Source organism: Ciona robusta, chromosome 11 (genome assembly GCF_009617815.1).
Source record: "Ciona robusta chromosome 11, ASM961781v2".
Classification (NCBI taxonomy): domain Eukaryota; kingdom Metazoa; phylum Chordata; class Ascidiacea; order Phlebobranchia; family Cionidae; genus Ciona; species Ciona robusta.
In genome coordinates this window covers 1,728,930-1,750,129 of record NC_143245.1, presented here as the reverse complement: position 1 = coordinate 1,750,129, position 21,200 = coordinate 1,728,930, and the positions used below count along the sequence as shown (strand labels likewise).

Here is a 21,200-nt window from a genome sequence, read left to right as displayed (position 1 = left end):
TGTTACTAATGTAAGATTATGCATTAATTCTGTTAATGTAAACAATATAAGATATATATAGCAGAAAATGGTTTTGTTTGTGGCATTAGTTTTCATACTTCTAGTTTACTCATTTTTTATCAATATCTTCTGGTTTAGGTATTTAGTTAAAGTATATAATTATTTAAGACTTTTGAGGAAACTTAAGATGGCACGTACCAAGCAAACCGCTCGTAAATCTACTGGAGGAAAAGCTCCTCGTAAACAGCTGGCTACCAAGGCAGCGAGAAAGAGTGCTCCCTCTACTGGTGGAGTGAAGAAGCCACATCGCTACCGACCCGGTACTGTCGCTCTTCGTGAAATTCGACGATACCAGAAGTCGACTGAGTTGCTCATACGAAAACTTCCATTCCAACGTCTTGTTCGTGAGATTGCTCAAGACTTCAAGACCGATCTTCGCTTTCAGAGCGCTGCTATTGGTGCCCTTCAAGAAGCAAGTGAAGCTTATCTGGTCGGCCTTTTCGAGGACACAAACCTTTGTGCCATCCACGCTAAGAGGGTCACCATCATGCCCAAGGATATACAGCTCGCTCGTCGTATTCGAGGCGAACGTGCTTAAACTGGTGGCGCAGCTTTGCTGAATGCTCAGAACCCATTGTACATAACTTATCCCCATAAACACTTGATTGTCTAGCACCGTAGTTGGATGTTTTTTATATGAGCCTGATAATATGTTTTACCAACATAATTCCTGAACGTAATACTAGCAACCACTTCGACAGTAACTCAAATTCACTCGACCACAAAATAAGATGTTTTAAAACTAAGTTTTCAATTTTTTTTCAATGAATAAATATTACCTCGCTTAAATGATAATTTTGTAACAATGTAAAAGTCCGGATTAAACCCAAACCAACCAAGGTTCAATAATATTGTGTTTTGTTTAATTTTGTGTTTTACATTTATTAACCTTGATTTCCAGCTTAACGTTTGACTTTGTATTATTTTCATGGGGGAGTCAAGAAATCTAAGTGTTTAATATTAAAAGCATTTTAAATTAACATTAGTGGTAATACTCAGTTAAAAATTAATTTTGTTCAAACAGTCTGTTTTATTAATGTTCGCCCAAATAATTATAATAACTAGAATTTTTATCTAAATATTAAACAGCAGACCATCATTTTTTAAATTTGATTAATTTTGAATGTGTATAGTCAGCTGCCAGTAATTTTTATCTTCTGTGTTTCTGATTTGTGTCTAATGTCTACTTTTAAACCGACAGTCTTTCACTTGTAAACAGCTTTTTTAAGACAGAATTTGCTTAAATTTATTAATTGACAATTTTACATTACTGGTTTCTTTTGTTAACACTGTTAATTAAAATAGTTGTCTACATAAAAACTTTAATTTCTAAAATTTTGCAAACATTGTTTTATGTTTAAAATTAAAATAAAAAATTGTTGGGTATAATTCATTTTAATAATTCAAAAATTTCAATACGTAATTGTCACATTTGTTTTGAAGTGCATGTTAATGTTGTACATATTCGTAGAAGTAAAACTACAACTAGGAAAGCCATGCTGCAACTATATAAGTTATTGTGTAAGTGTGGGATTTAAACACTGGATATGCTTGCCCCGTAATTACTTAAGAAAACTGAGGTTAGAGGCAAAATGGATGAGCCTGGACCTTCAAACCACTGTAAGTTATCCAATTTGTTATAACATTAGCTTATTAGGTCAGTTTTATACATACACATAGTAAGATTACTAACTGCAAGATACTGGGTTCTAAGCTTTTTAAATGTTGAATTTGTTCTAGGGCAGGGGTTCTTAAACTTTTTGAAACACGCCCCCCCAATGAAGATCTCAACACACTTGCGCCCCACCCTCCCTTTTTGTTAAATTATCACAGTGGTGTTCAATTAATTTCTGCCATGATCCACCACATCCAAACCTGACAATCGGACATGCTTTAAACCGTGCCTCCTTGGTTGACTGTATTTGTATTATTGCGTAAAACCCATTATCGCGATCAACGCAAAAGTGAAATCAAATACCCGTGCGGTTTACGTTTGCGTCGTATAGTTTAACCTCATATTTACCATGTTTTTCTTAGCCAGGTAGGCTGTTTGTTACGAAATAGTAGGAATTCATTGTATCATAATAGCGATTGTTTTGCCTGGAAATTAATTACGACATAATAGCAATTCACACGGCGATTATTAGCGTCATAATAGGGATTGACACCTCATCATTTAGTATGTGTAAGAGGTTTAAAAACAGAGTTGAAGGTTTGCTATTTTAATTTAATTTTGCGTGTGTCGTATTTAAGCCTTTTGAACACCAATGTGATAACACTTTATTTTATAGTTTTTCGCGCCCCCCTTCCGAGTGTTTCACGCCCCCCTAGGGGGGCGCGCCCCCCAGTTTAAGAACCACTGTTCTAGGGCAAGACACCTAATGGTAATTGCACCAAGCCACTGGTCATGTCTGTATAATTTGAAAGTCCAGGAAAATATAGAGCACATCTGAACCTTACAAAACTAATGTTCCATTTCTTTGGAAAGAAACATGCCATTGGTTTGTAGAAAAGATAATTACCACCAAAGAAGTAAACAAATCAGTCAGTTTAGCGTTATAAATGGCTTGTGTTTCGATTTTACGTGATTAAATAGTCATGCGAAGGACACGGATGGTAGTTGCATCTAGCCTTGAACCCGTGGCCTTTATGATGCAAGCCCTCTAACCACTGTGGCATAGAGTTGGTAACATGCAGAAAAAACATCACACAAATTATAAACTGTAATGTTGCTGATTTTATAGTTGTTGCTTCACAAAATAGTGTTCTTTATCTTTTTCCATGATTTTTAACACACTTTTACCATGTTTTAATTAAACTAAGATTTCGTATAACACCAAATTCCATAATGGCCGGTGGGCGGTGTTATTGTTATTTGAAATATCAAATATAAATCATTGTTTTTGACATTACCAGCTTCTTTGTTGGAAGACACCTCAATAGAGATGCAATTAATGGAGGCACAAGCTTGCATTGCAAGGATGAAACAAGAGAAAATACAATTAGAAACAGATTTTGAATTTAAACGAAGTAGAATAAAGGAACTTTACTTTGCAAAAGAGAGTAAGTGTTCTTATTTCTTAAGTGATTTGTGTAGGCTGCCCATTAACCCATAACGTGTTTTGTTAGCTGTAGTTTTTACTTTTCCAACCATCCAAGCAACAAGGAGTAGCCTACTTTAAGCTGTGCTATGTTGCGAGTGTGTAAATATCAAATCTTAATCCTTGTTTTAACAACTGATTTTAAACTGTAAGTAAACAAAATTAAGTTTCACAACATAATGAGCTTAACATTTTAAAGTTTAAAAACAAAACTATGTTGAAATTGTCAAATTAAAAAAAGCCCAAACATAATAACATATATAGTGTTATTACCAAGCTGATTTGACCATTGTTGTTGGCCAACATATACGATATCATTATACCTGGTAACTTGTAATGTATCTTACATGAGAAAGCGTTTCTCAAGTTATTTCTACTCCCGATCAATTTTTATTTTATATATATATATATATATATATTTAGATGTTGTACCACTTAATCAAAAAGCACAATGCAATGCACAAAATCATTTTGTTTTAATTGTTAGGTTAGTAAACCTATAAAGTTGCTTCTCATATGAAAGACCTTCGCGTACCACAAGTGGTATGCATACCATAGTTTTAGAAACCCCTCACAGAAATAACTTTCCTTTGCATTGTGTTTTGCAATTAGCTTGCAACCTAGATGTTCATAGTCTCATAGACAATACGTTTACACAGAATACAAATTGATTTTCATGCTGTAATATAAGCATTCTGGATTTGTGTAGCAATAAAATCAATATTAAGGGAAATATTTTGTTAAATAAAAGCCAATGTTAAAAATAGCTGCAGAATTTTGTCCAACAATAAATTAAAGTAAAACCAGGGAAAGCAAAAATTAACTAAAATATAGAAGATATATATATATATATATATAAGTCAAATTGTTTTTATTTTATTGCTTTATTTGTAGTCAATTCTATATAAGCCAATCACATGATTTATGTGACGTATGGATTAACGACTATTTAATGTTATAACTTTAACTTCGTTAGCACGACTTTATTAATGTTTAATCTTTCTGTAAATCCATTCAGCCACCATAAGAGAACAGAATGCCAAGCTGTTTGAAGCCAGCAAACAAATAAGTGAACAGCAACAACAGTTTGAGCTTTTGAAGGAAGAATCAGAGAATATTAAAATGATTGCATCAGTTTCTGAGAATACTAAACAGGTGGGATGTTGCGTGTGTGGGTTTGTACTATGTAGGTTGCACAATTTGCTAAATTGGCTGAAACTTTTGTATTGGTATGACAGTTTGCAATATAGCTATTTTGTGTATGTGTTTAAGTTGTACGCGGTATACCTATATGTGTCTGTCTATTAATAGCATCTTTAAATGTTGGGTTAAGTTTTAATGTAGATAATATGCTTTCTTTTAATTTGATTAAATTGTTGATTTTACTTAGCTGTTTTTTAGTGTCTTATATTTGACAAGATGACAAGCTGTAGTTATATCTGAACTGGGCATGGGTGCCTAACAGGCAGGCCTGGAATTTTCTGCATAGCATTATTTAGTAAAATTATAACCAATACGTTAGATTTGCTTTGTTACATAACTGTTTGGCTTATACTCTGTTACTTCTACTACCAGTCATAATGAAAATATTCTTTAAGCCAAACAGTCTTTCAAAGGGTTCATCTGGTATAAAAAAACATAAAGTTTTTCCGATATATTATCTGCTTTCAGGCAAAACTTTAAGTCTGACAAAACCCCAGAAATACACTACGTTTTTTTTCATACCCATGTTTGGCTTATTGTTGGTAATTCCTATTATTATTAGTTTTCTATTCCCATACAAATAAATTTGTTAATATTTAAATCCTCCGATACTGATTAGGAAGCAGTGGAAGAATTGAACAAACATCATTTACAAGAAATAGAATCGCTTCGTTGTGTTTTACAAGGTAAGAAGCATGTTGTTCTGTTTAAGACCTGCATCCAAACATTAGTTATATAATTAAATCTGAGAGTTTGCCAGCAAGCTTGGATTACATTTTTATTAATCTGTTTCTTTCTAAATGATAAACAACCAAAAAAAATTAAAAAATGTCTCGTGACCACAATTTTCGGCCCCTAGATTTTTTCATAAAATAAAAAATGTCACAGACTTATTTTATGTTTAGTGGTTACATATCAGCATAATGCTGGGAGGCGGGATTGGTTGGGGGCACATTTATATGAAACAAGTTTGACTTATTGGTTGTTAATTTGTACTGCTAAATGCACTGAGGAAATTCCAGGGTAGGCCTGCCTAACCTACCAGCCCAGGTTTGGCACCTGTGTTCATTAGATTATATAATGCTCCTGCTTGTTTTCCTCCCAGATTCAATGGAGGAGCAGAGAGTAGATCTTCTTCGTCAGTTTGAGCAGGAGAGGAGGAGATGGGAGGATGAAAGATCAAGGATCGAACGTGAGCGAGATGATGCGGTTGCTGGGAGCATGAAGAGGGAAGATGATGAACAAGATATGGAGGATCGGGAGCTGGAAGCGAGCATGATGAAGGTGGGGTCATCATTTATGGATTATATGTGGTTGAGGTTGTTGTTAAGGAATTGGGATGAGTTTGGCTCATTACCCCAAAACCAAGGCCACTTATACGTCTTTCATGCGACCAGTGTCATATTTGCGTCATTGGCACCAAACTTGGGGTGGTAGGGTAGGTTGGGCTTATTACAACTATCAAGTTAGTCTTGTTTAGTAAGAATACGTGTCTAACTAGACATGATGCACCTGTGTTTTAAAAGCTTGCCACATAGAATTTGTGAATGTTTAGAGGCGCACCCACAAGGCCTTAATGGAATTTCTCTCGATTTATAAGTTTATGTATTTGATACCACAGGCACAAGAAGAAGCAGAGAAACTGAAGTCTGTAGTTTTACCGCTAGAAAAAGAAATTAAAGATTTAAAATCAAAACTTGTAGAAATGGAAGAAAGATTAAGACAATTTCAAAATGCAGAAAAGGATTCAAAACCAAAGGTTTATTTAAATAATTTTTACTTGTTGTTGTCTTTTTTTATTTTAATTTTTGCATGAACAGTGTCGTAGCTTACTGCATGTATGTTGTGTGTTTCATTTCGTTGCTTAATTAGTTGCAAAATAATCATTAGTTTTGTATCATCCTTGTTGTAGCAGCTTTTTGCTGAAATTTTACATTTTCGTTTTTCCACTGAAGCGGCGTTTGGAGAAAAGTTACAGCGACGCGGGTATGCGTCGGAATTCTTTGTTTGAATTCAACCTCTTTGAAAAAGTGAGTAACCAACAAAGTATGGACGTTCATTTTTTGTCACTATAAATTCCTTTGGGATAATTACAGTTTTGTTTTCTTTTTTTCAGAATTTATCCACGAGTAGTTTGTAGTATTTTGTTGAAGAATTTGTGACGATTTGTAATAGAAAAATAGATAATGCTTGGGTTTGGAATAACAATGTAGTTTTAGAATATATATCAATATCAATAGCAAGTAGCAACAAGTAGAAACATTCTTTAAATATAATATGTTCCAGCTGTCCTTTTTAAAGTTTATTTTTAAAATTAATTTATTATGAAAAGAATAATCTGCTTAAAAGTTTACTTATGTAAATTAATCCTCTTATTTAATCATAGGATCTTTAGCAGTTTCACAGACTTCAAGGTTAACTTTAAACAGCCTAACCATACACAGTAATTAATATGTTATAAATATCAGTTTTTTATTACAATCGTTGTTATACAGTAGCCCAGCCAAAAAATAAAGGAGTGGTTTCAATTTTTCCTTCCTTTATTTTTGTTAAGTGGTGTAAGCAGGGGGGTTTCGAGGGTTGCCACCCCTTGCCTGCACCACTGGTATTAGATATTATGTTTCTTCCCCAACATGAATATGGGTGAAATTATTGTGGTTTGTTGAAGGAATCGAGCCAAGATGCCGAAAAAGTTTCCTTGAATGAACTTGAGGAATATGTGGAAGTGGTAAACTCACAACGTTTGGTGTTGCAGCAGGAAAACGAGGTTTTAAAGCAAGAGATGCACGAAAGTGAGTGGTTTATATGAATAAAAGTAACTTGTATCTTTTTTTAGGTAGAGTTGTTAAATTTAGAGGGAAAATGTAAGAAATAATAAATAATTTAAACAGGACTTAATTTGTACTTTTTTTCTATTTGTTAATGTATGTTAATTTAAACTGGTCCTTATTTTTCGTGGTCCCAAGGGGTGCTTGTTTAAATAAATACCAACTATATTTCATTTGAATTGAAACACTGACAGGAAATAATAAAGTGAAGCTGTTTCAACAATATTAACATAACCTGTGTCTGTTTTTTGTGTTTCAATTGTTCAAGCATAGTGTAATGTTATTAAATGATTCTTGGTTAAGGGGTAAGAATTTCCCTAACTGTACATTTAAACCTACTCCACTGCCGTGTTGCAAAAATGTTCTTACTGATTTATAGGCAAGTTGCTACATGCCCTACTGTGTAAAGTTGTAAAACAATTTGATTGAAACCATAAACAAATTTAGAAGGTCCAAGTGTGGCATAAGTCTTAAACAGTGGTTCCCAACCTGAGGGTGTGACCAAAAAATGTTGCGAACCACTGGCCTAAAAGTTTGAGGTTTCTAAATTAATTAAATGAGTATATTTAAACCCCAAGCTCCGAGCACTTAGTTGTCATCCACCCAAAATTTACCTCGTTTGTAGATTCGTAAAAAAAGTAAATATAGGGCACTAAATAAAATGGTTTAGTAAATACAAAATACTACCCCATTTTTAGATTTGTCTGCACACCCAAAGTAAACAAATATTCGATTTAAACTTTTCCAAACACCCCACAGTGTGTCGATTGTTGGAGAATGAACAAAGTAAACACAAAGCAACGAAGAAAGATCTCACCGCAGTCAATCATCAACTTAATGAATACAAGAGCATTGTGTTGGTGGGAGAATGTGGGGTATTCCCCAAAACCAGTACCATACATGAGGAACCCCAGGTTTGAGTTGTTTGATAAATAAACTTAAATGTTACCCTGAATGGTCTAGCAAGTAAATTCCCAGGTTAATTTTACAAATGTCAAGTGTCTGTATGACATACATGGCAAAGTATCGCCTTTGTTTGCCATCTACCTTGTAAATGTTACAAACATCAAGTGTTTATGTCTGTTTTGATGCAATGTTGTGTTGCCATAGACCTTACCTATAATCTGTGTCTTGCCTAAAATGCCCCAGTAAAACTATCCCATTAGCTGTAATACATCAATTGCTGTATGGCCTACCTTAAAATGTAGCAGACTATCTATTCTAACAGTAAATTACAAATGTGAATCTATGGACTTGAATGTTTGGTCTGTTTTTATCACCACCATAAAATTGAAATGCAAACATTAAACATGCTGAAAAACAATTTACTTTCCTGCTAGTTTAATATATTGACCATGATTCCAACATAACAATGATTAGTTTCCAGATAGGGGTGCCAGCAACAACAGCATTCTCTAACATATATCCAGCCTTACTAATGTAACTGAATTATTGATTTGAAGCTGAGCCTTCACGTGCATGCCACGAATGCATGTTGTGCACTGATTTCGAAACGCTGCAATTTCTGTTGTGCATTAATACATTTCTTTTTAATTTCTTTTTTTTGCAATTTATTCAATCACACACAATTAAGATTAATTGCTATTATACTGCATTGTGATGTTAATAAAAAATTCATGAACGTTTAATTATTAATTTTAATATTAAATCTCATTAAAGAATTGCGCCAATTAGAGCTTGCATTTATTACTGTCTTTAATTAAAAGAAAATGTTCCTTGTATTTTTTAATCATTATTATAATATGCCATATGTGTTTTTGAACTAGCACCTTTTTCTTTGATATTAATGGATTACAATAACGTTATTTACTTGTTCTGTGTTTCAGTACGTAAACATCAACATAGGAGTTACTGAGGCCGATAACATTGCTTCAGATAATCTACAACATGTAGCAGCTGCTCTTGAGAATTGGTGAGTTAGCCTGGCATGCAACAATATATTTGATAACAAAAATAAACAGTTTGGAATAAGTTTTGTACTTGTGAAAAATCAGAAGTTCTTTTTTAGTTTTGCACCAGCTCCGTTGCGAAATAGTTTGTGTGACTACTTCTAGTCCAGAGTTTAGGGTTTAATGCCGGACTGCGTTACTATTGTCGGCATATCGATATGTGTCTTTGTGCAAGACAATTGCTCCAGCCATCCGTATAGGTTGTCTAAATTCACAATTATACTTTTACAAAAACACAACAAAACAATAAATTAATAAACCTTCAAACCTTAATAGTTGCCTGCCACACAAGACACAAATAATGCTTACATATTTACATATTTCCCTTAAAATTAATTACTTTAAATATTTAATGACCCTGAAAACTAATTCCTTTATTTTTACGCCCTTAAAATCAATAGCTTAATTTCATTTACCTTATTTTCACCCCAAACTTTCCAGTGAGCTGACAGAGCAAGATACTCCATCATCACAGCATGCTATGGTGGGGAAACCAGCCTCTATGTTACATGAGGTCATCGAACACGACACGATATCTATGTCTTCAACTTCTTCCACACCTGGTGCTACTTTATCCATTGTTGATGATACTTCTTGTAATAGAGGTAAGCTATTGCATAATTGGACACAATGTGTAGGAAACAGAACAAAGTGGTCACTAATGGATTGTCTAAACTGTTAACACACTTAAAAATATTACACACAAAGTTATATAAGTAGTCACTCGCGAGCACGAGGTGTATGAAACAGAACACATGTTTATAACGACAGTCGTTGACCAGCCAGGTAAGATGCATTTCAAGTCTTGAACAAATATAACATTTCAATGTTTGTAACAATTTAACATAATCTAAAAATATGGTTCTTGATTTTATTTACATTATGCCTGGTAGCAGAAGTAAGACAATATGTGATTTTTTACATGCCTTTTAAACAAGAATTCTAACAATCCACACAGTTAACTCTGCCCCTCAACTTAATCTGATTGGACGAGAATCCAAACCACTGAATGAATCAAACACTGTGGTCGACTCGACTGAACTACCATCACAGGTAGCGTAGATGTTGTTTAAAGTTGCCTTTACTGACTAAATTTGACTATTAAAACATACATATAATGCATAGTTGGTTAGCACGCCTGCCTCTAACCCAGGCATTATGTGTTATTGTCGCTGCTACCATTGTGGCCATATGTGTTCTTGGGCAGAAACTTGGCGTCAGTTTCTTCAACTTAGTGGTCATTAATGGGTTGTCCAAATTATTAGCCATACATAAAAAAATGAAAAAGTATCTACAAAGCAGAGCAACTGGGTTAGAATGCTTATCGCTCATGTTATAACGACTGTCATTTTTCCGCCACTCGAGGAAAAAGCAAGTACATTCATTCATTTTTTAATTATTTTTTTTAAATTTTAACAGTTAATTCTTACCCCGTGGTATTCTATATGGGTGAGGTCGTATTATGGTTAGGCCGGTTAATGGTTAGTGGATTAAGGTCAAAGTTACCCTGTTACCTTACAAAGCTGCTAAATGATATTGGTAATCAGATATAGTGTTACTGCCATATTTATTATACTTGCATTTTGGTGTTCCGGCAAACGCTAACCAAGTTGTAGGGTATACTAGTCACATTTTAATAACGAGGTATAAAAAAATGTTTTCTCCTTTAAATTCTTGGTTAAACATAATTTTTCTCCAGACCTCAAGAAAAGCAAGCAAAGTTTCGGTGAATTTGTTTGAGGAAGAACCTTCGCCAGAACAACAGAAAGTAATCGACGACCAACATCGAATGTTACGAGTACAAGATAAGAAGATTAAACATTTAGAAGTGGAGGTCAGTTGTGTGTACTCTATTTCTATTTCATGTGGGTAAAGTCCTTGTCAAGGACCCGTGATTTAGGCAAGAATTGGTTCATTTGCCCCCAAACTCAGGAAGCTTATGCGTTTTATGTAGTTCGTTAGCTGGAACATGGACAATTGTGTTTTAGTGGTTCTATTAAGTGGAGTCCACAAAAAAAAGTTAGTTTTAGTTTGATTTAGTATCATGTAACCATGGTCCAGCATTGGGTATTTAATTTAAACAGAGTTTTTGACACAGCGTTTGCTATTTAAAAAAAGGCAAGCAAGGCAAGAGTATATTTCATTCGCCACGTTAGTCAATGAGGTTTCCTATCTTTGACAACTATGAGTGTATCTGCATTATAGCACTGTCACACAATATTTTACTAGAAAAAAATAAGCCAATGTTAACCCCTACCATAACTTATATTACAGTGCGAGGAACTTCGTGAGAAGATAACGATGTTAACGAAACAACGAGATAACGCGATCAAACTTCGGTTTGACCTCGAAGAATCGGTAAAAAGTTCATCGGAAGAAGCGAGGAAGAAGATTCTCACTTTGTTCGTGAAGATTGAGAACTTGGAGCGAATGATGGAGGAGAACAAGACGTGGCAGAAGAGCAAAGAGACAGAGGATGATAAGAGATTGGTTGGTTGGGATGTTTTTATAAAATCTACCGAGATAATTAATCTTTCAGCGGCGCATCTGGTATAAAACATAGTGTATTTCCAACTTTTAGTCTGCCATTCGGCAAGACTTCATTTAAAATTCATCAAGGTGCCGTTAAAAGATTATTTACATTATATGCCTGGTGGAATAACCGAATAAAATGTGCAGAAGTGTTTCCTCTCTGGATGTGATGAAATTTTAAGCTGTTAAAATGTAAGAACTTACAAGTTACGGAGTAAACACAGTTGTTAAATTATAAGTTTGTATATTTAAAATTGCTATACACTACTCTACTCTAGTTACTGGTATGGCTCGTACAGGAAAATTAGCTCATAAGTATTAGAACATTTTTTAAGTGATACCAAATTTAAAGTGAACTTAACATCATTAAATTGGTTTATCAATTACCACAAGCACTATCTGTGTTTTGAAGATTGCATTAGGTCAATGAAAACATGTTTTGTGTGTATATACCAATACAAGGATAATTTATTTTGAAATATCACCAGACAAACTTAATGCGAGATCGCGACAGACTACGAGATGAGTCAGCTAAAGTAAAGCGGGAACATGACTGGACAAAAAGTTTGATGGAACGAAACAAAAGTGTTTTGAACAAAGATGCCGCTCTCCCCTGCACTGTGGAGGTGAGGGGCTCATTGTGTCACAACTATTTATTATCAGTGTTTCTAAATGTATTTGAGCTGTGTTTCTCTGCATTTTCCATAGCATAACACTTTAGTGCCTACCTTAATAGATTGTGTTTGTTTTCATTTTAATTAAGTTTTTATAAGTGCTTTTTACTTTTATTGATGTAATATATTTATTATTATATTACTTGAACTTTTACTTGAACTTCATGCTTTAACACTAGAAATCTTCGCAGTAATAAAACACCTTCAGTTAATCTAATTTACCTGCAGGGCTTGAAAGAAACCTTGGAACGATACAGGGAAGCTCTCGTTACTTTCCAAGTTGAAAAATCTCTAATGGAATCAAAACTACAAAGTGAAATCAACTTTTTAAAAGAAACAATACAAGCAGAACAGGTGTGTAGATATTACTTAAATAAATAGTGTTCAATATATATCTTATGGTGAATGGGCCACTACTGCGTAAACTTTGCGTAAAACTTAATTTGTAACTTTTCCTCAAGTAGTTTTACCAAGAGGGGGAATTTTAAAGACTGTTTGTTTTGTTGCTACTTCTCTATGTTGTTTTAATTAATTTGACCTTTCTATTCGAAATAATAAATAAAATTTATGCTATGTATATACAGTTAATCAAAATTAAAAAAATGTAAATTTTATTATTGCATGGCGTGGCAAAAACAGTCGTTATAACATGGGTGTTCTGTTTCATACACCTATTGGCCAAGGCCAAACACAACGCCCGTACATGTAGTAACGAGTGTATATGTTACATCCAGGTTGCAAAGGAACAACTTGAAGATTCTTTATCTTCTGATCTTGAAGAAGCAAAGCGAGAAATAACAAAGTTGCAATCAACCAACCAGAGGATGCTTAAAGATGTGATGGAGAAACAAGACTTGCAGGTTGGTTGTGTGGGGTGGTAAATATAAATGACTTATATAATGGTAAGTAACTGGTAACATTCGCATAAAAAAAGTTGTTATGTGGTAACCTGTATAAGATACATGAGGTGTATGAAACATAACATCCATGTTAACTTGTAACAACTATCATCGCCTTGCGAGGATAAATAATCGTCATTCGTTTATTTATTCATTCATGCTAATGTTACTGCAATGTTTTTTTCGACTCCTGTAGTTTTTCTTTGAAACAAATTTATTTTATGTAGCATAATTTTGCTTGAGATTCGACAGCCCAAAAGTTACTTTCATTCACTGAATTCTGCATTTTTTTAGAACCAGATAGAGAAAGACCAGTTATCCATTGCGTCAATACGTTCGAAATCAAAGGAAATTATTCAAGGTTTGAGGGAAAAACTGATGTCTGAGGTTTCTACAAAGGTAAAGGTTTATTCTGAAACATTTCTGTGCTTGTGCCGCGCTTTGCATGTATTTTAATTTGCCACCAGGAGCAACTAGAAGGGGAACTGTCAGTAACAAAGAACCAGGTTAGATCTCTACAAGAATCTCTTGAGACAAGCGAGCAAGTTCAGCGGGATTTTGTCCGTTTGTCTCAATCTTTGCAGGTAGCGAGTTGATAAGTGTCCACATTAATTTGCTTTTCTTCTTTTCGTCAGTTTTAATACAAACAGATTTATTATTACACTGGCTATCATGTTGTAAAATAAAATCAATGTTTGTGTGCCTTAATTTCTTCACAAAGCGCCAATTATTATTTCTGCTTTAATTTGTTGTGGTTAAAAAACTTATTTTATCAGTCAGTCAGTTTTCGCTCTGTTTATGTAATTTTTTTGGAAAAATTTAGATGAAACTTGAAGAAGTTCGGCAAAAAGAGGAAGAAAAAAGTGAAAAACCAAGCGAGGTTGACACGGATCCACCTGGAACTTCTTTTCATCTTTCTTCGAAACCTACAGACACTCTAAGGTAGTTAGACAGACGTGAGCATGAGGTCAATTCAAATCCAAGCGCTGGTGATGGTATTAAGGTCATGGTGAATTCTCTTATGTTGTCTGTAATATACAGTCAAGCTGTTGGTTTCATATGGTACTGGTTATAACTCGCACATAAGGGCCTAACAGACGTTGTTTGGTACACAATGCCCATGACTAAAACTTCCGTCCTACCTCTTAAGTTGTAAAGGAAAGATTTTACAAACTAGTCGCAAAACCTGTCGAAAGTTGGATAAACCAGTTTATAAACCTTCACAAATTACAATAATGCAAAGATATTTCACACAATGAAGTTATTGATATGAACTTTTAAATGCGGAGACGAAATATCGCATGAGTTCCAAAAGTGCAATATGAATGCGCAAGATTTTAGTTGATGTAGAACTATCCTTATGCTATTTGTGCGATGTCAAAATGTCCTTTATTAACCAGTGTTTATGCTCACATATGCGTTTGTATCGCGCGGCGCCGTCTCATGCCCAAACACCGCACGTCTCGAATTTTTCCACTGTGACCATACTGTACACAAGACCCCACAAACTGGAGAATATTTCCCTCAAAAGTATCGTGGGTGCAAAATATTAAACTCATTCAGCGCTCTTCAAATCATATCAAAACCTCAAACCTGGTTTAATGAATTGCTGTTACCTGAGATAAAGAAACATGGACTGAGCTCTTGCTTAACTTACTAAAGTACATCAGCCTATTAATACATGCACTAACGTTTACAGTTTGTCATATTATTTGTAGAATATCTTCAGATTTAAGTCAAAAAGATGAGTTCTTTGTTTTATAAAGTTACTGGTAATTCAGGAAATAATGTAAATAAATGATATTTATTACTTATTCATTGGATCACAGTAACGGAGATCAAATTAACTAAACTAGTAACAAAGAAAAAGGAATTAACAGGAAGACTACACTTAAAACACGGTCAAGTATAAAATGAGAAAAAAATATTCACAGTTTAGTTTATGTTAGTAATAGGGATAGTTTAGGCCATATCGGTTGCCAAAACTCTTTATAATGTTGCATTCTATTTGAACAGAACTTGGTAATTGTCACTATAGTTTGAATCATAATGTTCAGTATACAATAATTTCTTCAGTTTTATTTATGGGGGCCCAACCTGGTCAAAATACAACAAGAAAAAAGGCTTTTATGCATTAAGTTGCATTATTTTTATATCACAAGTTGTATTATTTTTGGATCTTAATCTCACAAAAAAATAATTTTACCCTACGACTTGAATTAATTTTACGTTACAACTTGAATTATTTTTACGCTACGACTTGAATTAATTTTATGTTACGACTTAAATTATTTTTACGCTACGACTTGAATTATTTTTACCCTACGACTTGAATTATTTTTACGTTACAACTTGAATTATTTTTACGCTACGACTTGAATTAATTTTACGTTACGACTTGAATTATTTTTACGTTACGACTGGAATTATTTTTACGCTACGACTTGAATTATTTTTACCCTACGACTTGAATTATTTTTACGTTACAACTTGAATTATTTTTACGTTACAACTTGAATTATTTTTACGCTACGACTTGAATTAATTTTACGTTACGACTTGAATTATTTCTACGTTACGACTTGAATTATTTTTACGCTATGACTTGAATTAATTTTATATCCGGTAAAATCGCTCATGCGTTTCGAAACTCCGGGCGTAAACTATACAGTTGTTTTTAATGCACAACTAATTTTACACTAGGATAAGGCTAAATAGAGATTCTAATATAAATCTTGTTTTATAATATCGAATATTATGGTGATTAATACTAGCATCAGCAATCAGCTTAGTAATTAGTTAATATAGTATAGTATATGCTCATGCCTACGAATCTTAATAGAAACTACATTTATCATACAGTATGAGTGGATATGCAGCTCTTAACTGCTAAGTACTATAGCAGAAAATGTCTTAGCGTTTTCAGATTTTCTATAGACCCTGAACGCCGAAAAGGGTGGCTTATTAATTCAAGGAGGAGACCAGAGATAGTGGCTAAGTATTGTTTTCCTCGAAGTTACTTCGATAGGTAAATTTTTACAAAGTTACTGTAAGTTTCGTTGCCGGGTGTACTTGCTACGTTAGAGAGCCAAAAAGTAAAATCACGGCAATTTGCCAGCAAAACTGCAGCTATAGCTATATATGTTATGCACCATATTTTAATGTTATGCATTTTTGTTTGTATTTTTATAGTTTAAACATGTTCCTTTATGTTTTTGGTTGGTATACTTGATAGTTTCTGTTTTTTTATTCTTTTATCGGTGGAATGTTCAATAAAAGAAAACCATTTTTACGCGGAGAAGTGTTCGGTTCTTGAAAAATTGCAATATTTAGAGTTTAGACGAATAAACAGCACACAGATACGTTAAAATTGTATGCATTGTGATCCGTAATAGCGGCTACTATGACGTCATAGACTGACAATGGAGTTTTGAAACGCATGAGCGATTTTACCGGATATAAAATTAATTCAAGTCGTAACATAAAAATAATTCAAGTCGTAACGTAAAATAAATTCAAGTCGTAACGTAAAAATAATTCAAGTCGTAACGTAAAAATAATTCAAGTCGTATAACATAAAAATAATTCAAGTCGTAACGTAAAAATAATTCAAGTCATAACATAAAAATAATTCAAGTCGTAACGTAAAATTAATTCAAGTCGTAACGTAAAAATAATTCAAGTCGTAACGTTAAATTAATTCAAGTCGTAACGTAAAATTAATTAAAGTCGTAGGGTAAAATTATTTTTTGTGAGATTAAGATCCAAAAATAATACAACTTGTGATACAAAAATAATACAACTTATTACATTATTGCGATTTATTCGTGTTGTATTTTGACCAGGTTGGGCCCCCATATTTATTTGTGGAGGTTTTTTGCATTCGAAAAAAGGGATTTACAAAGTCAGGCGAGGAAGATTTTCAATTTACACTTTTGAGGATATGCGGACGTTAATAATGTTGCATTCTATTTAAACAGAACTTTGTAACTGTCACTATAGTTTGAATCCGGTTGTTAAGTATATACAATAATTTCTTCAGTTTAATTTGCAGAGGTTATTTGTATTTGCCAAAAGGTATTTACAAAGTCCGGCGAAGAAGATTTTCCATTTACACTTTTGAGGATATGCGGACGTACTGGTACAATGGCTTAGTATTTGTTTCCAAAGGACAAATTTCTACCATGTTGCCGCTAATTTTGCTGTGTTGAGTTGCATTTGAGGATAAAGAAAGCATGCTATAATATCCACTTGTACCACTGAAGCTCCTGGTAGGTTTGGTATTGTAACATCTGCTACATGGATGACTCTGGTGTGTTTCGTCATTTTTCGTGAAATCCGAGTTCGGTGTTAGAGTTTTCTCAAATGATGTTTTTCGCAACCGTTTATAGTCTGGATCGATGTGTTTCGATTCTGTTCGGCCTTTTGCCAATTCTAAAAACGTTTTAATAGTGCCGTTATAAGGTTACGTTTTTGACTCTAGAACTTGGAGCTACTATTTAATTTGGTGGGCTTCAATACGAAAAATACAGTTTAAATATAAAACAACAACCTAAAAAACACCCAAAGTGAATACAGTACCGGCACCAGAGTCGGTTTCAATACATTCCTCCTGTTTACGGCAGCGTTTATAAAACAACATCATCAAACATCCTGTTATAACTGCAAGGGCAGAAGCAGCCCACCCCACGTACAAACATGTTCCAAATGTGTATTTGAGGGTTCTGGCATCAACTTGAAGCTGATAAGCAGGTACGGCGTAATATTCTCTAGTTACCTCCACAGCGTAACGAGACACGCATACACAAGTTATCATGCCTGTAAAAAAACAAAACAAAATGTAACATATAGAAGGGTGGGGTAAGATGGGACATGTTTTCATTATATTTTCTTGTTCCATCTGTTTGTAAACGAAGAACTATAAAACCGTATCCTCACAACTTAGACCGCTGTTGATTGTTGTTTAAAACACGACCCGAATATTTGAATATTATGTGCTAAAGGTGTTCCGTTTCCGCTGTTGCTGTTGTGCGTCTGAACTTTAACCTTTACGACATCGGAGGAAACCACCGTCAAAACCAATGACAAATATAGACTGATAAAACGACATATCTAATATTGTGCTTGGTTTGTGGAAAAAAGGTTATTAATAATTAACTAAGGGGATTTTAGTTAACAACGCAGCAGTATGCAAATAAGGTTTTCCGATTGTGTTTCACCATAGTATACTGAAGTGATACTATGGTTTCACTCACTTCAGTATACTATGGTTTCACTGCGCTTTATAAGTGCGGAGCGGAAAATGACAAAAAAAAACATTTTAATTAAAAATCTATTTTATTGCAGGCGCCTAAATTTATAGCATCGATAAGTTGTGTCACGGCCCAATGTTATTATATCACAAAGTTCGTTGCTTTTTTGATATTTATATTGTCGCTATACGTTGTTTTGTACGCCAATAACGTTTTAATTGTTATACCCAAAAAAATATATTTTCACAAACCGGTGGCAATTCAAAGTCGGAAATAACCGCAAGAGGGCAACACACGTTATACAAAATAATTTATTAGCATACTGAAAGCAAAGCATATATACTAATTTAGTATATATGCTTTGCTGAAAGAGCCATGGGAAAAAATGCTGCTGCTAAACCATTGTGGGCGAATGTGTGTCCTACTTAAATGATTGCTCCAAGCCCAATGGTTGCTTACGGTTGTCTAAGTTGGAAGTTATAGACCTATGAATTTTAAAATTGATCAGCCACGAAATTACATACAGAGTATATTACTGCAAGCACGAGCTGTAAATAAAACAGAACAATCGTGTTGTAACGATTTTCGTTGCCCGCCATGAGAGGGTAAATAAGTTACATTCAATTATTCATGAACTGGTTAAAAAAATAACAACAGAAAGATAGCAGTATTTTGTTCTTTATACCTGCAAAAACATGGCAGACGCCGGCAAGAAGAATAATTTTGTTTTTCCTCTTATTGCTCAAAAGAGGGAGCCGTTTTAAACCTAGGAGGGAACATACAAAGCCACCTAGCGAAAAGCTGATTGCCATCATCATCATAACTTGGATTGTCCTTAGGTACCCTGAGATGTAACATCTTAAAGTAAACGAAGCTTTTAAGTTGATATTTTAACTCTATGACTTGCGTGCAAATAAAAATGAACCTAAGAAATGTGAAAAATAAAAAAAATAAGAAAGTAAATAAAAATATCGATTAGAAAACACTTTACGTTCCTATTTGTATGTGCGGACTAAACGCAAAACTCATATCACCGATAAAGATTAATTTAGATTACAAGTAAAATTGTCCAATACATAGGTTTTCCCCAAACTAATAAAAGTAATATCTGACGGCGTATGTGCCCTTATGGGTTAGCAATAAAACAAACCGTCGTAAGAAGTATAGTTTTCGTGTCTTGGCCAAAAACACATACATTAATAGTAATGTCAGTGTTGAGTATTAAACCCGGTATCTTGCCACAAAACTTACCAGGTACCCCAACTAATGCAGGATCGTATTGATCGCAAACTTTACGAGCTCCCACGACCTTCCACAAGTATTCCATGCATACTTTCCATAAGCCCATTCTGTTCCGTTGCATGTCAAAGTTTTTGAGAGAGTTAGAAGTAACTGCAGAGTTTGTTTTCCATTCCGGTGTGATTAATATAAAGAATATCATTACAGTAGAGGCAACACCAAGCATTAAAAAAATAGTGAAGCAAAACTGATGCCTATTCGCCGCCATTTTATGTGTACCCATATACGGTTCCCTATGTTCTCAGATGCTACAACCTTTTTAAATCATAATGCACTTGAGAAGGTAATTTCCACTTCATTGTAGGTCAATAAATCATGCCTAATAGCCAAACACTATCAATCAACAGCAGTTAGTAAAACATTAGCGCCGCTGAGGTTTTTACTGGAATTCTTTATTAGTTCCTTCTCATTCACAGTTTTATAGAACAACAGACTGGGCCTACAACCTGCACGATTCAACATTATATTTTATGTGAGTGAACTCCTTGTCGAGGACACAGGTTCTATAGGACAGATTCAGTCCGTTACTTATTCAACACAATAAACAACTGAGGGGCAAAGCTAAAATTCTTTACCGAATATCGTAAATCTTGGTATAGTTGTGTCAGTTTGGTTCATGAACTATACATGAAAAGTTTTCACACGCCAATCAACCTTTATTTCGTCGTCGTAAAACCTTAAACGACTTCCCTCTTAAGTTTTGGGAGCCAAATATAAATAGAAGGTGTTTGGTTTTGGTTGTAAATTTATAACAATGTCATATATATGCAAATTAGGCGTCGTCGAAGTCCATACGAAGTAATGGTGAAAAAGACACAAAATAAATTTATTTCAAACAAAAAGTATATATATATAGTTTAGTGGAATAGTTGCTTGAATTATTGTGTAGTATAAGGGTGGGGGAAGACAGGATACCTTTAGCACATTTTATTCAAGTATCCCGATCGTGTTGTAAACAATTAAACGGTCTCTATATGAGAGTCGTGAGGATACGGTTTATTATTTCTTTGAATCTGTTTTGTTTACTACCAAATGGAAAGAAGAAATATAGAATAAAAGATGTCTCATCTTCCCCCACCCTACTGCGCTTGCGTGGCATTAATACACCACCGTACCCGCATATCAGCTAACACCAATGCGATTTATGGGTGTTTGAGTGTTTCTTTACTCTGTATATGTCCAACAATTTGGACAAATTATTAGAAAAAACTGGGTTGGAACAAATATGGTATATTCCAAGGACACACAGTACGAACCATGAATGTACATGACCCACACCCAATGGAGGTATAGGGCATGAAATGTATTAATCATATAGTAGGGTGGGAAAAGATGGAAAACCTTTAGCACAAAGTATCAAAATATCCTAATCAAATTTTAAA

The 21,200-nt window shown here is 34.1% G+C and overlaps 3 protein-coding genes across 7 annotated transcripts; 2 read left to right on the top strand and 1 right to left on the bottom strand.

The window, feature by feature from the left end:
* The first annotated feature begins 117 nt into the window (after positions 1-117).
* LOC149727704 (histone H3.3A) lies at positions 118-780 on the top strand. The gene has a single exon (XM_089888670.1). It carries the CDS (start codon positions 188-190, stop codon positions 596-598), a length of 411 nt encoding a protein of 136 aa, XP_089744796.1. The 5' UTR covers positions 118-187; the 3' UTR covers positions 599-780.
* Positions 781-1,531: 751 nt separating this feature from the next.
* On the top strand, positions 1,532-14,963 carry LOC149727703 (rab GTPase-binding effector protein 1-like). 4 transcript variants are annotated; one of them, XM_089888635.1, is made up of 20 exons: positions 1,532-1,680; positions 2,977-3,123; positions 4,180-4,316; positions 4,984-5,050; positions 5,470-5,648; positions 5,986-6,123; positions 6,320-6,394; positions 7,033-7,156; positions 7,952-8,106; positions 9,040-9,125; positions 9,604-9,767; positions 10,121-10,215; positions 10,862-10,996; positions 11,437-11,652; positions 12,183-12,320; positions 12,597-12,722; positions 13,103-13,228; positions 13,562-13,666; positions 13,735-13,851; positions 14,091-14,963. In XM_089888635.1, exons 1-20 carry the CDS (start codon positions 1,653-1,655, stop codon positions 14,211-14,213), a joined length of 2,481 nt encoding a protein of 826 aa, XP_089744761.1. In that variant the 5' UTR covers positions 1,532-1,652; the 3' UTR covers positions 14,214-14,963. The 4 variants fall into 4 exon arrangements, with proteins under 4 accessions (XP_089744761.1, XP_089744762.1, XP_089744763.1 ...); XM_089888636.1 differs by lacking the exon at positions 6,320-6,394; XM_089888637.1 differs by lacking the exon at positions 13,735-13,851.
* A 1,952-nt stretch (positions 14,964-16,915) lies between these two features.
* Positions 16,916-20,135, bottom strand: LOC149727702 (claudin-17-like). Of its 2 annotated transcripts, none has more exons than XM_089888656.1 (4): positions 19,771-20,135; positions 19,205-19,363; positions 17,849-18,085; positions 16,916-17,701 (listed from the first exon to the last, which is right to left on the bottom strand). In XM_089888656.1, exons 1-4 carry the CDS (start codon positions 20,039-20,041, stop codon positions 17,379-17,381), a joined length of 990 nt encoding a protein of 329 aa, XP_089744782.1. In that variant the 5' UTR covers positions 20,042-20,135; the 3' UTR covers positions 16,916-17,378. The 2 variants fall into 2 exon arrangements, with proteins under 2 accessions (XP_089744782.1, XP_089744783.1); XM_089888657.1 differs by having other exon boundaries at positions 16,924-17,701; positions 17,855-18,085; positions 19,771-20,127.
* Between the last annotated feature and the right edge of the window lie 1,065 nt (positions 20,136-21,200).

Coding starts and splice junctions, on each gene's coding strand:
- LOC149727702 (XM_089888656.1), bottom strand. CDS start 20,041: ATGGGTACACATAAAATGGCGGCGAATAGGCATCAGTTTTGCTTCACT. Junction 19,364..19,770: donor TGCATTAGTTGGGGTACCTG/GTAAGTTTTGTG, acceptor GTTACATCTCAG/GGTACCTAAGGACAATCCAA. Junction 17,702..17,848: donor TGAAACCGACTCTGGTGCCG/GTACTGTATTCA, acceptor AAACGTTTTTAG/AATTGGCAAAAGGCCGAACA.
- LOC149727704 (XM_089888670.1), top strand. CDS start 188: ATGGCACGTACCAAGCAAACCGCTCGTAAATCTACTGGAGGAAAAGCT.
- LOC149727703 (XM_089888635.1), top strand. CDS start 1,653: ATGGATGAGCCTGGACCTTCAAACCACT. Junction 9,126..9,603: donor GCAGCTGCTCTTGAGAATTG/GTGAGTTAGCCT, acceptor CAAACTTTCCAG/TGAGCTGACAGAGCAAGATA. Junction 12,723..13,102: donor AAACAATACAAGCAGAACAG/GTGTGTAGATAT, acceptor TGTTACATCCAG/GTTGCAAAGGAACAACTTGA.